The 14,708-nt window shown below is 45.1% G+C and overlaps 1 protein-coding gene across 1 annotated transcript; it reads left to right on the top strand.

The window, feature by feature from the left end:
• Positions 1-3,122: 3,122 nt before the first annotated feature.
• IMP3 (IMP U3 small nucleolar ribonucleoprotein 3) lies at positions 3,123-6,241 on the top strand. Its single transcript, XM_004374761.3, has one exon. It carries the CDS (start codon positions 3,124-3,126, stop codon positions 3,823-3,825), a length of 702 nt encoding a protein of 233 aa, XP_004374818.1. The 5' UTR covers position 3,123; the 3' UTR covers positions 3,826-6,241.
• The last annotated feature ends 8,467 nt before the right edge of the window (positions 6,242-14,708 follow it).

Below are 14,708 nucleotides of genomic sequence, written 5' to 3'. Positions count from 1 at the left end.
AATCAGATTTTTTTTAATAAAAGGAAAAAGAGTAGGCTTGGGGAAAAGATGATTTCACTTTTGCACATGTGGACTTTTAGGTACCTATAGGAAATTCAAGTTAAAAAAAAAAAAAAGAGCTCAAGCTCTGGAATCAGGCAGGCACTCATCAGTTATCAGCTTTCACACTTAGCAGCTGTGTGACCTTAGGCAAAGTATTAACCCCTCTGAGACTCAGTTTCCTCACCTATAAACTAATGTATGGGGTGTGATGACAGTACATATTTTACAGGGGTTTGTGAGGATTAAATGAGATAATTCACTGAAGCTCACAGAAAGTTCTGGCTATTAGGAAGTGGACTAGATGGTTGGGAATATGGATCTGCAGTTTAAGAGAAAGAGTGAGTTTCAAGTTAGTCTTGAAAGGCCTGGACTAACAGATTTGAGAGTTGTGAGTTTTCATTTCCACTCCAGATATACTGAATCAGAGTCTACATTCTTAATAAGATCCCCAGGTGACTCTCAGCAGGGAGCCAAACTGGAAAGAACTGGTTTGAAGCCCTGTTTGCAACATATAAAACTGGTTAAGGATTAATATCCAGAATATATAAAGAACACCTTCAAATCAATTAGGGAAAAAAAAAGAAAAAAAGCAAACCATCTGTATTAGTTTCCTGTTGCTCCTGTAACAAATTACCACAGATTTAGTGGTTTAAAGGAGCCCTGGTGGCACAGTGGTTAAGAGCTCAGCTGCTAACCAAAAGGTCTACAGTTTAAATCCACCACTCGTCCTTGGAAACACTATGGGGAAATTCTGTTCCGGCCTGTAGGGTCACTATGAGTTGGAATTGACTCACTGGCAACGGTTTGGTTTTTTGGTTTTTTAGTGGCTGAAAACAACACAACTTTATTACCTTACAGTTCTGGAGATCAGAAATCCAAAACAGGTCTCACTGGGTTAAAACCAAGGTGTCAGCGGGGATGTGTTCTTGCTGGAGGCTCTCAGGGAGAATCTGTTTCCTTGCCTTTTCCAACTTTTAGAGGTTGCCCACATGCCTTTCATCTTCAAAGCTAGCAATCCCATCACTCTGACTTCTGCTTCCACTGTAGTCACATTTCCTTCTCGACTCTGAGTCTCCTGCCTCCCTCTTTCACTTATAAGGATCCTTGTGATTACCTTGGGCCCACCCAGATAATCCAGGACAATCTCCCATCTCAAAATCCTTAATTTAAGCACATCTGCAAAGTCTCTTTTGTCATGTAAAGTAACATCTGGGGATTAGGACACGGACATCTGGGGGGGGCGGTCATTATTCTGCCTACCACACAATCCAATAGAAAAATAGACAAAAGACATAAACAGGCATTTTTGTAGAGGAGGAAACACATATGAAACCCTTAGTTATCAGGGAAATGCAAATTAAATCACAATGAAATGCCATCTGAGACTCACCAGATTGAGAGAAAAGTTTAAAAACTGACAACAAATCATTAGCAAGAATGAGAAATGAAGGGCATTTTCATAGGTGTATAAATTGGTACAATGCCTTTGGAAAATAGTTTGGCAATATCTAGTCATCGAAAGGAGTCCCAGTGGCACAGTGGTTAAGACTTGGCTGCTAACTGAAAGGTCAGCAGTTGAACCCCCAGCTGCTCTGCAGGAGAAAGATATGACAGCCTTGGAAACTCTATGGGGCAATTCTACTCTGTCCTGTAGGGCCGCTATGAGTCGGAATCAACTCGACAGCACACAACAACAATAAGATTGAGCACGCACATATTTTACAATTCAGAAGTTCTACTCCAGGATCTATACTAAAAACTTGCATATGTGCAACAGGAGACAAGTACAAGAATGTTAATAGCAGTCCCTCCAAAAACTCCAACAGGAAAATGAACTAATAAATCAGATACGGTGAAACAATGAGACATCATGCAGCAGTAAAACAAAACAACTACAGCTATATAAAAAGCAAGGGTCATGATGTTTGTGCAAACATCGATGTCTTCTATGCAGCACTTCTCATACTGCAGTCTGTATACCAGTTACCTGGGGTTCTTGTTAAAATGTAGATTCTGATTCTATACATCAGGGATAGGGCCTCAGAGCCTGCATTTCCAACAAAGCTCTCTGCTGGCCCACCGGCTACACTTTGAATAAGAAGGTTCTGCAGTATATTTAGGTATGCATGTATAGTGATAAAACTATTTTTCTTTTTGAACAAAAATGTGAATAATAAACATAGCATTCAGGAAAGTAGATACTTTTACTTGTGGGGGGAGACGGGCTGGAATGGTCCTGATGTTTTCTTAAACTGGCTATTGGGTTCCTGAGTATTCATTGTATTTTGTAACTTGTATATGTTACATATGGATTATTTTCCATATTTGAAATATATTTAAAAAGATAAAGAAAAGCATACAAAATAAAAGAGTGATCAGCGGAGAAGCTAGGTGGCGTCAAAAGCCTGGGCAAATAAAGGAGAGAGTCCCGCAGCATTACACTCTGATAGATGTAACACATACAGCTTTAGCCTAATAGCGTTAAATTTAACTCAGTACTTGATGACGAGAAATTCACTGACAGGCTACTTCGTGTGAGCCCAGACTGAAGGGTTAGGACTTGTACTTACAGTCCAAGTTTCTCAAACTTGCTAGGTTTTAAGAATGACCTGAGACTCTTGTTAACAATACAGATTCCCAGGCAGCTCCCCTGTAGATATCGGTTCTGCGTGTCTAGGAAGCGGCCGGGGAATCAGTATTTAATCTGGGAGAAGAAGGACCTGATGCTGCCGGGCCGGGGCGCGGGCTCGGGGTTGCTCCCCCACTGGCTGGGAGGAACCCAACGGTCAATTAGCATAGTAAACTCAATTAAAGAAGCCGGCGGTCACCCGTCTTCCCTGGAACCAGATTCTACAGCTCTTGCGGGGGAGACTTTCCGAAGCATCCCCGAGGAGCTAAAGTGTGAATGAGTGGTAAATGAGCCTGACGCTAGAGATAGCACTAGGTTGCTTGAACCTCCCAAACTCACCTCTGGCTCCGCCTCCCGGCAGCGCTCCAATCCTTCTTCCCCCTCCTTCGGAGAACGGGATGATGAGAAAACGCGCGAGACACTAATACGGAGGTGTGGTCCCATTCTGACCAATGGGAAATGAGGGCAGGGCTCCGAGCCGTTCTTTCATTGGCCCAGGGTCCCCGGGCGGCCCGGAGTGCGTGCGCGGAGACGGAAGTCGCGCGAATGCGGGAACGCGCGTGTTAGCTCGTAGTTCCTCCGCGTCTGCTGCCGCCATCATGGTTCGGAAGTTTAAATTCCACGAGCAGAAGCTGCTGAAACAGGTAGACTTCCTGAATTGGGAGGTCACTGACCATAACCTGCACGAGCTGCGCGTCCTGCGGCGTTATCGGCTGCAGCGGCGCGAGGACTACACGCGTTACAACCAACTGAGCCGTGCAGTGCGCGAGCTAGCGCGGCGCCTGCGCGACCTGCCCGAGAACGACCCGTTTCGTGTGCGCTCCTCGGCCGCGCTGCTGGATAAGTTGTACGCTCTGGGCCTGGTGCCCACGCGGGGCTCACTCGAGCTCTGCGATTTCGTGACGGCTTCGTCCTTCTGCCGCCGCCGCCTGCCCACCATACTTCTCAAGCTGCGCATGGCGCAGCACCTCCAGGCTGCCGTGGCTTTCGTGGAGCAGGGCCACGTGCGCGTAGGGCCGGACGTGGTAACCGACCCCGCTTTCCTTGTCACGCGCAGCATGGAGGACTTCGTCACCTGGGTGGACTCGTCCAAGATCAAGCGGCACGTGCTGGAGTACAATGAGGAGCGTGATGACTTCGATCTGGAAGGCTAGCGGGACTCTGGTTTTCCACGGCTGCATTTTTACAATGGGAAGACAGGCCTAATGCTGGAGATTCTCAGAGGGAGCTCCTCAGCTGCAGGCCACGCGCAGAGCTAGGGGTGGAGGGTGCACCCCTGTTTTCCAAGAAACTTTCTAAGAACTTGGACTACTGAGAATAGGAGACATTGGGAAGCAGATTTGTGCTGCTCTGGGGAATTAACTTATTGTGCCCGAAAAATTGTAGTATAAAAGCAAGAACTTCACCCTCTTAAACGGCCACCACGACCTCTCGGCTCCACAAGCTTTCCCTTTTTCATCTTGTAGCAGAACTGTTTGGTTTAATTTATTTAACTTAGACATTTTTGCGCCTGTTCGTGCTTAAGCTGTATACCAACGTTGGAGTTTAGTCTCAAGCGTTCAAAAAATGGGTGAAACTTAGATGTTCGGTATCCTCTCCCTTGTTTAAAGGAACGCTTTCCTAATGCCAATAAATGGCCTAATTGCTTTGTAGATGCAACTTTTGGTCTGCCGGGTTTTTTTTACACAGGGTTTTATATGTAGGTCTCCCTAGCTCAGGAACCCAAAGAAGAGGAATAGGATTAGTAGCGACCTGTTTGTGGGGGAGGCCTGCAACAGGGGCGGCATGTGGAAGCTGCAGGATGTTGCTTAGGGCTGAGCAAATTTGACAGTTTACCAATCTCTCCCAAATCCCTTCCTCAGAATGAATTGTTTTGGCAGAACTCCTCCCACAAGACTTCCTGTTGATATTCCAGCCCCAGGAAATACCACATTAGTGGGCTGAGTGTTTGCTTGCCTAAGGAAATCATCACTCTGTAGTTTGGACATCTAGTGGTTAGAAGTGGCCCAGGAGGTTCCTGAAAGTTTAGATGTTAAGAGTAGTCGAGAATGAGGAGAGAGAGCAGAAAGACTACTTTGTTTTACACAAGACTTCTAAAAAAAGAACATAGAATGCTGAGACCAGGGATTGGCTTTTAGATGTGCCATCTCCACATAACCAGGTGAGAGGCAGCATTTGGTAAAGGAACCATGAAGGGAGGGTGACACTGGGGTTGATAATAGCAATGTTCTATGTATCAGGCATGGTTTTAACTGCATTATATATATTAATTTACTTAATCCAACAATCCTCTGGAGTGGAGAATCCAATTATTCCTCCTTTTCAGATGAGGGAAACGAGGCAGAGACTGGTCGAATTACCCAAGATTGCATAGCCAGTAAGTAGTGGAGCCATTCTGCTCCCTTTAAGAAACTCAGCATCAGCACAGCCAGTCCTTAAGGTGTGTCAGGGTTTAGGGAGTCCCTGAATTTGAGTTTCCAGGCCAACAGAGAAAAGCAGCAGCACTAGGCAGTGTGACTGGTCCCAGCAGGATGCTGCATAAAGGTCTGAGTACAGAGCAGGCATTGAGCTGGGAAGACTGCAAGGAGCAGGTGAGGTGATAATACCAGTTAGAGAAGGAAACTAACACTCCTTGAGGCCCTGCTTCTGCTAGGTTGCCATTTAGTCTTCCCAACAACCTGCAAGGTAGATGGTGTTATCCCCACCTTTCAGATTAGGAAATTGAGAATTGGACTTGTCCAAGTGAACTTGTCCAAGTTTGTGGTTCCAGTCTAGTTTCAAAGTTCCCTTGAAGGAAGCTCCTTTAGGAGCAAAATACAAGATTCTTTCGAAAAGTCATTTCTCTCCTTTTAATGGCTTATCAGAACCTGTAACCAGAAATTTTTTGGCTTTAAAAAAAAAAATTTTTGTTCAAGTCAATGATTCAGAGGACAGGCTCTGGAGACAGACTGCTTGGTCTAAATCCTGGCTCCTGTGCATAAATAGCTGTGTAACATTGATTATTTTACTTAGCCTCTCAGTGCCTCTATTTTCCTCATCAGAAAAATGGGGTAATATACTGATTTTTAGAATTGGAGGAAGGATTAAATGATATAAGTCCTATAAAGTGCTTAGAATTGTTCCTGGCATATAGTACGCAAGTAAAGGTTACTGCCTCCCTCCTCTTCCCGCCTCAAAAGAAATACACAGGATGTTAGACATGTTACAAAAAGCCTGAAAGATTTAAAAACAAAAACAACTACATATATACATATACACATACGTATGGGCACACACACACAGTTCAGTGTAAATTGGTACAGCCTCGCAGGACAGCAATTTCGCAGTATGTATCAAGAACCTTAAAAACATGCATTGCACACCCTTTGACCTAGAAATTCCACTTTGAAGAATTAACATAGGTAAATTATGGATTTTGCAAAAATTCGCTACAGGGATCTTTGTTACAGTGATTATAATAGGGAAAAATTGGAAATGTGTCCCAAGGGGAAAAAGTTAAATTATTCTTAGAATGAAACACTATGCAACCATTGAAAATAATTGTAGCAGGATTTTTTTTTTTTTTAATTGTACTTCAGGTGAAGGCTTACAGAACAAATAGTTTCTCACGAAACAAGCACACATGTTGTTTTATGACATTGGTCAACAACCCCACAACATATCAATCCTCTAACTTCTCAACCTTTTTTTTGTTGTTGTTGAAAATACACATAGCCAAAGATACACCCTTTCAAAAATTTCTACATGCACAGTTCAGTGACATTGACTACGGTCTTCGAATTGTGCTGTTATTCTCACTTAAGATGAAGGCTTACAGAACAAAATAGTTTCTCATTTAACAGTTACTATAAATGTTGCCCTATGACAATGGTTAACAATCTCACAACACATCAACAATATCCTTACTCAAACTTGGGTTCCCTATCACCAGCTTCCTTGTCCCCTTCTGCTTTCTGGCCCTTGTCACTGGACTCCTGTACCTCGTTAGTCTCATTTGGTCTTTTTGTTGTGAGTGAGAATTATGCTCTACATCCTTCTCCAGCTCTGTCCAGAACCCTCTGTTGTGATCCTGGTCAGAGCAGTCAGTGGTGGTAGCCGGGCACCATCTAGCTGTACTGGACTCAGTCCGGTGGAGGGCTTGGTAGCTGTGGACAATTAGTCCTTCGGACTAATCTTTTCCTTGTATCCTGTTCTCTTCATTCTCCCTTGTAGCAGGATATTTAAGGACTCAAAAAAGTTAACACTTAAAAGTTATAAAATGGTACCAATAGTATTCCACTTTTCTAAAGACAAATGTAAACATGGAAAAAAACTAATGGATATATTTAATTACAACAATAAAAAAAAGAAAAAAAACTACTGGATATAATAGTGTCTTTCTCTGGGTGGGGTTATTACTGGTGATTTTAATATTTTTCTTTATGCTTTTCAGTATCTTCCAATTTTTCTATAAAGACCATTTTATACGTTAATATGATTGTGTGATCTCAATTTATCTGAAGCTTATACATGATGAGTTTTGGCAAAAGAAACATTTGGTTTTCTAAAGCAGTGTCCTTGATCAAAGAGGAATTGAAATGGTCTCAGTAAAGGAGAAAGGATTGATGCTAAGCTGGCTGCCCTCAGAAAGAGGCTTGGACAAAGAGCCCCGCCTAAATCCAATGATTCAGAAAGGTTTGCTTTCCTTGGCCTCTGGGAGCCTGGTGGACCATCCTAGCTTAGGCCAGCTTCCTGGAAAGGTTACGTGTATATACAACTGAAACAGAAGTTTATGAAACTGTCTGATGCCCTCTGGTGTTTTCCATTTTTTTAATGCTGATCCTGTCCCACTAAATTCATTTTACAATCTGCTAATGGGTCAAATGAACCTTGGTGGTATAGTGGTTAAGATCTTGGCTGCTAACCAAAAGGTCGGCATTTCGAATCCACCAGCTGTTCCTTGGAAACCCTATGGAGCAGTTCTACTCTGTCCTATAGGGTCGCTATGAGTTGGAATCGACTCAGTGGCAATGAGTTTGGTTTGAATGGGTCAAAACCTTTTACTGGAGTTTGAAAGTTTGAAAAAGTGCCCTTGAAGACACTTCAGCCTTTTCCAAACTAAACTGGCATTTTAACTTGGAGTATTTAAGAAATTGCTGTTTTCAGTTGTTGAGTCAGACCATTGGCTCCATCTTTTATTAACTGTTTGACCTCAAGTTACCTCGTATAACAGAGTGTGTTTGTTCATTTGTGAAACGGGGATAATACTGTGAAGATCAAATGAGATAACAGAAAATACTGGGCAGCATGTTTTCATTCAGAAAGTGCTCCATAAGTGTTGATCAAACCAAACTCAAACCAAGCCTTGTGATACCAGTGCTGCTCTGTGAGCATGCTTTGGGATGTGGTGGTCAGATGATAGAGCCCTGATTCCTCAGGATGGCATTCCAGGGCCTCCAAGATCCTGCCTGCCCCATTCCTCATCCCTAGGGACCTTCACTCCCCACCCTTACACGCCCTCATCTCCCAGCCTGGCCTTTCTCCCCATGCGTTGTCATTCTGGCAGTCTTCAGCCCAGACTTGTCGCCACCTCTGAAGCCTCTCTTGCTCTCTGTAACCTAGCATCCTATACATGTCCTGTTTATAGAGCACATCTCCTGGGTCTGTAATAGTTTGCCCCATCCCAAGGCTGTAAGCTTCTCCAAGGCCAGGGTCCTGGAGATCATATCTGACTCATCTTGTGACTTGCAGGGTGCCTGGCGCATTATTCACCTAGTGTTTATTGAGTGCCTACCAGTGCATACCACACAGCAGTGAACAAAACAGACATGATCCCTGAAGTATTAACTTAGAATCTATGCTGTGGAGGAAAATGCAGAGTGGTATGAGCACAGGGGGGTCTGCTGTAGCTGAGAAAGTGACACCTGAAATGATAAATATAACAGATTAAGTAGGCAGAGATTCAGAAGTCAGGGAATGCCTCCTGGGTAAAGTGAAATTTAAAACCTTAAAGATGTAACTGAATCAGGCAGATGGCAGAGAAAACAGTTATGTGTAAAAGCCCTGAGGTAGGAAAGATTTGTGCATTCTAGAAACAGAAATCCAGTGTGGCTGGGGACAGATAGCCCAAGGTAAGAACAGCCAATTCCTGCAGCACCTTATAGGCAGGGCAAGGATTTAGGATTTTATTCTCATTGCAGGGCACAGGCAACTGAAGGGTTTGAAGCATGGAGATGCCTCAGTAACACCAGTATCTTTTGGGGGATCACTCTGCCTATTGTGTAAAGACTGAATCACATATGGACCAGCATGGACATGTGGGGAGCAATGAGAAGGCTTTTGAGTCTTCCAGGTGAGAGAATGGTGGCTTAGACTAGGGTGGTGGCAGTGAGGCTGCAAAGAAGTAACTGGATTTGAGGTCTGTTTTGGAGACTGTAGTGGATGCTGTTGGTACCGCACCCAGATCCCCTTTACCTGGCCAGGGCACCTATCCCCCAGCTGCTATGAGTGCTGGCTGCCTCTCTTCTCTGGAGAATTGCCTCAGCTGACTTGAGCCACCTCACCTGGGATGTTTCACCCTCTCCACCACTATCCCCACCACACACCTGCAGCCACTGACTGACTGATTGATATGAGGAACAAAAGGCCAAGCCCCATGATTCTGGCCTTGTGATCTGCTTTGGTCATTAACGTGACAGAAGTAATGGGGTGTCAGCTCTGAACCTCAGCCTTAAGAGTTTTCAGTCTCCCAGAACGCTGCCATCTCCATGAGAATAAGCCTGGGAAAGCCTGCTGGAAGGTAAGAGACCATGTAGAGGAGAGCTGAGGCAATCCAGCGAACAGCCTGCCAACTCCATTGGCAGAGCTGTCTAATCAACCTGCAGCTGACTACAGATGCCTAAGGGAGCCCAGTCAAGACCAGAGGAATTGTCCTGCTGATCCCAGCCTAAACTGCCAACCTGTAGAATCATGAGCTAAATAAATGGTTAGTTTTTTTCTATTGTTTTTAAAGGCAGAGCCCCTCACCTCAAGGCAGGACAGCCCTGGGGGTCAGACCAAGGCTAGACTTTACCTGAGTCCACATCCTTGCTTTGTTCTTTCCTCTTCCCTCTCCTGCTTCCTTTACCCACTCAAGTGCTTTTCTTAAGAGCACCCCCTTGACAAATCACATGCACTCAAATCCCTATCTCAGGCTCTGTTTCCAGGGTACCCAAACTAATACACAGGAGGAAGTGAGAGGACAAGTGGTGAATGGGGTGTGAGGACTGAGGCAGGTGACAAGCATGTCTTCCTGTCTCCAGTTGCTCAAGGTATATGTAGCACATGCTCAACGAAAGTGGGGGTGCCCATGATGGTATCATAGAGCCCCCTGATGAGGTTACATGGCCAAGTGGATTCCTGGGCAGGCCCCTCTGTTTAATGAGGTCCAAGTGACTCTGGCTGGGTCTGGAGAATTAGAGTGCTGGATGTCTTCAGCCAATCAGGCCTGGGAGCACTGTGGGTGAAAGCAAGTCCCAGGCTGCCATCTTGCCTGGGGCCTGCTGCCTCCCTCACGAGTCTCCATAGGATTTTGCAGTTGGATCTGAGCAAGCCACAGGAGCAGCCAGCAGAAGGCAGGAGGGGAGCTCAGGCCTCAGCCCACAGGAATGATGGCACAGACTTTGGCCATGCCCAACTCCCTGCCCACCCAGTCAACTGCATCTCTAGTCTGGCCAAGTTCTGTATGAGTGATTGCATTGCAATGAATTACTTAATATGGCCCTTCTAGCCATAGTCTTTGCGACTCCCACACAATAATTGGGTGGGACTATGCAAATAAGATGTTTGTGGCCCACCAAGGGATTGGACAGCTTGCAGCTAATGCAAATAAGGTGCATGGAACTCTTGTGGGGGATGGGACAATGCAAACAAGATGTATGGAATCCTAATGAGGGGACTGGTCAGTTTTGCCATCCGCTAAGCTTAGAAGAGAGCCAATCCCAGAGCAGAGGGGGGAACTTACTACCACCAAGAAGAAGAGACAGGAGTGGAGCATGTTCTTTGGACCTGGGCTCCCTGAGCTGAGAACCTCCTAGACCCAGGAGACAGAGAGCTGTAACACTGGAGGTGGCACAAGATGGTGAGAAGCAGCAACAAGCATGGCAGAAAACCAGCAGCAGCAGAACCAGGAGACCAGCAGATGACACAGTGGGCTTCCCAGCCCACAGAGCAAGAAGGCTGAGTGCCTTCCAGCAGGAGTCTTGCTGGCACAGTGGGGTGCCTCTGGGCTAGGCTCGCCAACCCACGGAGCGAGACAGCTGAGTGCCTTTGGGCACGAGGCTTACTGGTAGAGTGGGATGACTCTGGGCACTTATGGATGGAACTAACTTTATAACACTTGCCTTAGCAGGGCAGAGACTAGGCCAGCCCAAGAGGCCCAAGGGGCCAAGGGGCCAAGGGTAGAGAGGCCAAGGGCTAGGGAAAGGCTTGCCTGTGGGCACTGCCGAGAAGCTGTCCTGACCAAACAACTGTAACCTGAGCCGTTCTTGATCCTGAATTGTAACTTGTTACTTCCCTAATAAACCCCATAATCATGAGTATGGTCTGTGAGTTCTGTGTGGCTATTGCAACGAATTATTGAACCCCGCAGAGAAGTAGAGAGTGCCGTTGGGGGGATGGCTGGTGTCAGAATTGGTAAAAAGTTTGGAGAGAGGAGGTATGTCTGACCTCCGCTTCATAGGAATCAGCTTTGGGCTGATGCTTACGGTGATTCTTTCTCCCCGTTGTGAAGTTAGAGGAGGTCAGACGCCCCCACTATGCCATTTTTTACAGTGATCAATTGCCTTGGTAGACCCTATAGGGTTGCTATGAGTTGAAACTGACTCCACGGCAATGGGTTTGGTTTGGTTTTTATTGCTTCAATAATGCTGTGTAACAAACCACCCTGAAACTCAAGGCTAAAACAATAAGCGTTTATTTAGGTCATGAGTCTGCAGGTCAGCTGGGCAGTTCCAGTGTCTGCTGGGCTCACTTATGGTTTTGTGGTCAAATGCGTGTTGGATAATGGTTCTACTGGTCTTGACTGGGCTCTCTCCTAAGACTAGGGGTGGGCTGGCCAGCTGGCTGTCAGCTGGTCTAGGACTCCTTGGCTGGGACAACTGTAGTCACTTGGCTCTCATGCATGTCTCATCCTTCAGCAGCAGTGTCTTAGTTACCCAGTGTTGCTGTAACAGAAACACCACAAGTGGATAGCTTTAATAAATTTATTCTCTCACAGTTTAGGAGGCTGGTAATCTGAATTCAGGATGCGAGCTCTAGCGGAAGTCTTTATCTCTCTGTCTGCTCTGTGGGAAGGTCCTTGTCTCCTTTCAACATCTGTGGGCCCAGTGTTCCTTGGAAATCTCCATGTGTCTTGGCATCAATTTTCCCCTCGGTCGAGGAGGTTCTCAGCGCAGGGAACCAGGGGTCTTTTAGAATGCACTCCTCTCCCGGCTCTTCTTTCTTGGTGGTAGGAGGTCCCTCCTCTCTCCTCACTTCTCTCTCCTTTTATCTGATAAAAGGTTATGCAGGCTACACCCCAGGGAAACTCCTCTTACATCAGATCCGGGTTGTGACCTGAGTAAGGATGTTGCATCCAATCCTAAATCCTCTTTAACACAGCCTAAAATTGCATCATTAACCACAGGCACAGATTAGGATTTATAACACATAGAACAATTACATCATATCACAAAATGGAGGACAACCACACAATACTGGGAATCATGGCCTAGCCAAGTTGACACGTATTTTGGGGGGGCACAATTCAATCCATGACAAGCAGTTACTTAATATATATGCCATTTTAATATTACTCTCAAGGGCTCAGGTGAGATGACAACCCAGCTGTGTCCCCACCATGGCCTCCAGGATGAGGCCTTGTATACAGCAGGTTTTTAATAACTGTTTCAAATTCATCCTCCTTTGATTGTGCCAGGCAGGGCTGGAACTAAGGCAAGGCAAACGAGGCACCTAGGGCATCTCATCACCCTGTGAGTGAGAGCCTCCTTAACTCTATCCTAGTCCCAGCCCTGGTTCTAGGCATGGTGCTGTCAACACTGGAGAGGACGAGCACAGAGAAGGCACGGTCCCTGTCCTGAGAGGACAGAGACTAAAGTGGCTGGATGCCTGCAGATAATGGTCTCTGGGTCCCCCTTCTGTTATAGACTGAATTGTGTCCCCCCAAAATATGTGTTGTAAATCCTAACTATGAGTTAGAATTGATCTGATGGCAATGGGTTTGGTTTTTTGGGTTATACCTGAGGATGTAATCCCATTTGGGAATAAGGTTTTCTTTGTTACGTTAATGAGGCTGTGTCTGTAGGGTGTGTTTTAAGCCAATTACTTTTGAGATATAAAAGAGCAGATTAGGCACAGAAGCAAGCAAGCACACATGGGGGAAGACAGATGCCACACCACATGAAGACTGCCAAGGAACCGTGGAACAAAAGCTGAGACAAGAGTTTTCTCCCAGAGTGGACAGAGAAAGGTTTCCTCTAGAGCCATGCCCTGAATTTGGACTTCTAGCCTCCTAAACTGTGAAAAAATTAATTTCTGTTCATTAAAGCCACCCACTTGTGGTATTTCTGTTATAGCAGCACTAAGAAACTAAGACAGCCTCTTTTTCAAATCCAGACTTCCAGAAGACTCAGCACAGCCAGGCCTCATGTAGCAACTCCCTAGGTCTGGACATTCCTAACCATTATCACAATATTTGCCATAGCCATTTATCACTTGTACTGTTACTGCCTTAATATTTTTCTTTAAATCATCTCACTTTTCTTTCTACTTAATTTATTTTAAAAGAAACTGTCCAAGGAAAACCTTTAAGGATATTAATCTTTTAAAGTCACACAAAGTCAGATCTGAGAGAGCAGCAAGACAAATTGCCTTGATGCCTGCAGTGTAGAGAATTACAATACTATATGGCTTTTTTAGTCATGGTCTGCTAACTCCCACAAAATTATTGAGTGGGACTATGCAAATAAGGTGCTTGTGGCCCACCAAGGGGATTAGGCAGTTTTTGTAATACAAATAAGGTACATGGAATCCTTGTAGGAGACTGGTTAGTTCATGGTCTTGCTGGGGACGGGGTGGGGCACACCTTGAAATTGATAAGGAGCTTGCTGTATAGCTAGCTTCCCTGACAGAGGTTTTAGGGACAGACACAGAGAGAAAGAGAAGAAGGGGCTGTAACACTGAAGACCATGAGAGACGGCGCAGCAAGAGTGGTGAGAACCAGGAGACTGTCACAAGACAGCTGCAGTGGGCTTTCCAGCCCACAAAGTGAGGCAGCAGCAAGGTCTGATCAGAGCCTGGTGGCCGCAGGCTGAAAAGAAGCTGTTCTGATTGAAGAAATGTATCCTGAGTTGTTCCTGTTACTTGCAAGTCGATTCTGATCCTGAATTGTAACCTGTTACTTCCCTAATAAACCCCATAATCATAAGTACAGTTCATGAGTTCCGTGAGACGTTGCAGCGAACTACCGAACCCAAAGACAGGAGGAAGACTACTGAGGGGAGAGGGAGTAGCTGGTGTTAGAGAGGATGGAGTGGTATGGCAGTTTGGGAAATTGGACATTTGAGACATCTTTAACCTCCGCCTCATAGGAACCAGCCTTGTGCCGATTCTCATAAAAGGAATTATTCGTTTAATGCCTTTGGACTGAAAAGTGAATCAAAGATATTCTGTATCAGTGGGATTACAGAATAAAGCCTCAAGTCAGAGTGGTGTATTAACATATTTTCCCACAACAGACACCTAGTAACAGGTACCCAAGATGAAGGATACATTCCACAGGAGATAACTACAAGCTTTTAAAATTGTCTCCAGGAAACTTCTTGAAGACAAATTAGCCAGGCTATTTTCATGAAAACAGGAAAATGAATAAGCATAAATCTAATAGGAAGGGACTTTCCAGGTAACATTATTTTTTATGATAATCAAAGTAAGATATAATTCAAGCATTTTCTAGTTTTTTTTTAAGTCAACCTTTTACTTTAGAATAGTTTAGGTTTACAGAAAAATTGAGAAGATAATA

The sequence above is a fragment of the Trichechus manatus genome, unplaced genomic scaffold (assembly GCF_000243295.1).
Source record: "Trichechus manatus latirostris isolate Lorelei unplaced genomic scaffold, TriManLat1.0 scaffold00030, whole genome shotgun sequence".
NCBI lineage: Eukaryota > Metazoa > Chordata > Mammalia > Sirenia > Trichechidae > Trichechus > Trichechus manatus.
The sequence above is the reverse complement of the archived record's forward strand: the minus strand, read 5'-3'. Positions and strand labels throughout refer to the sequence as shown.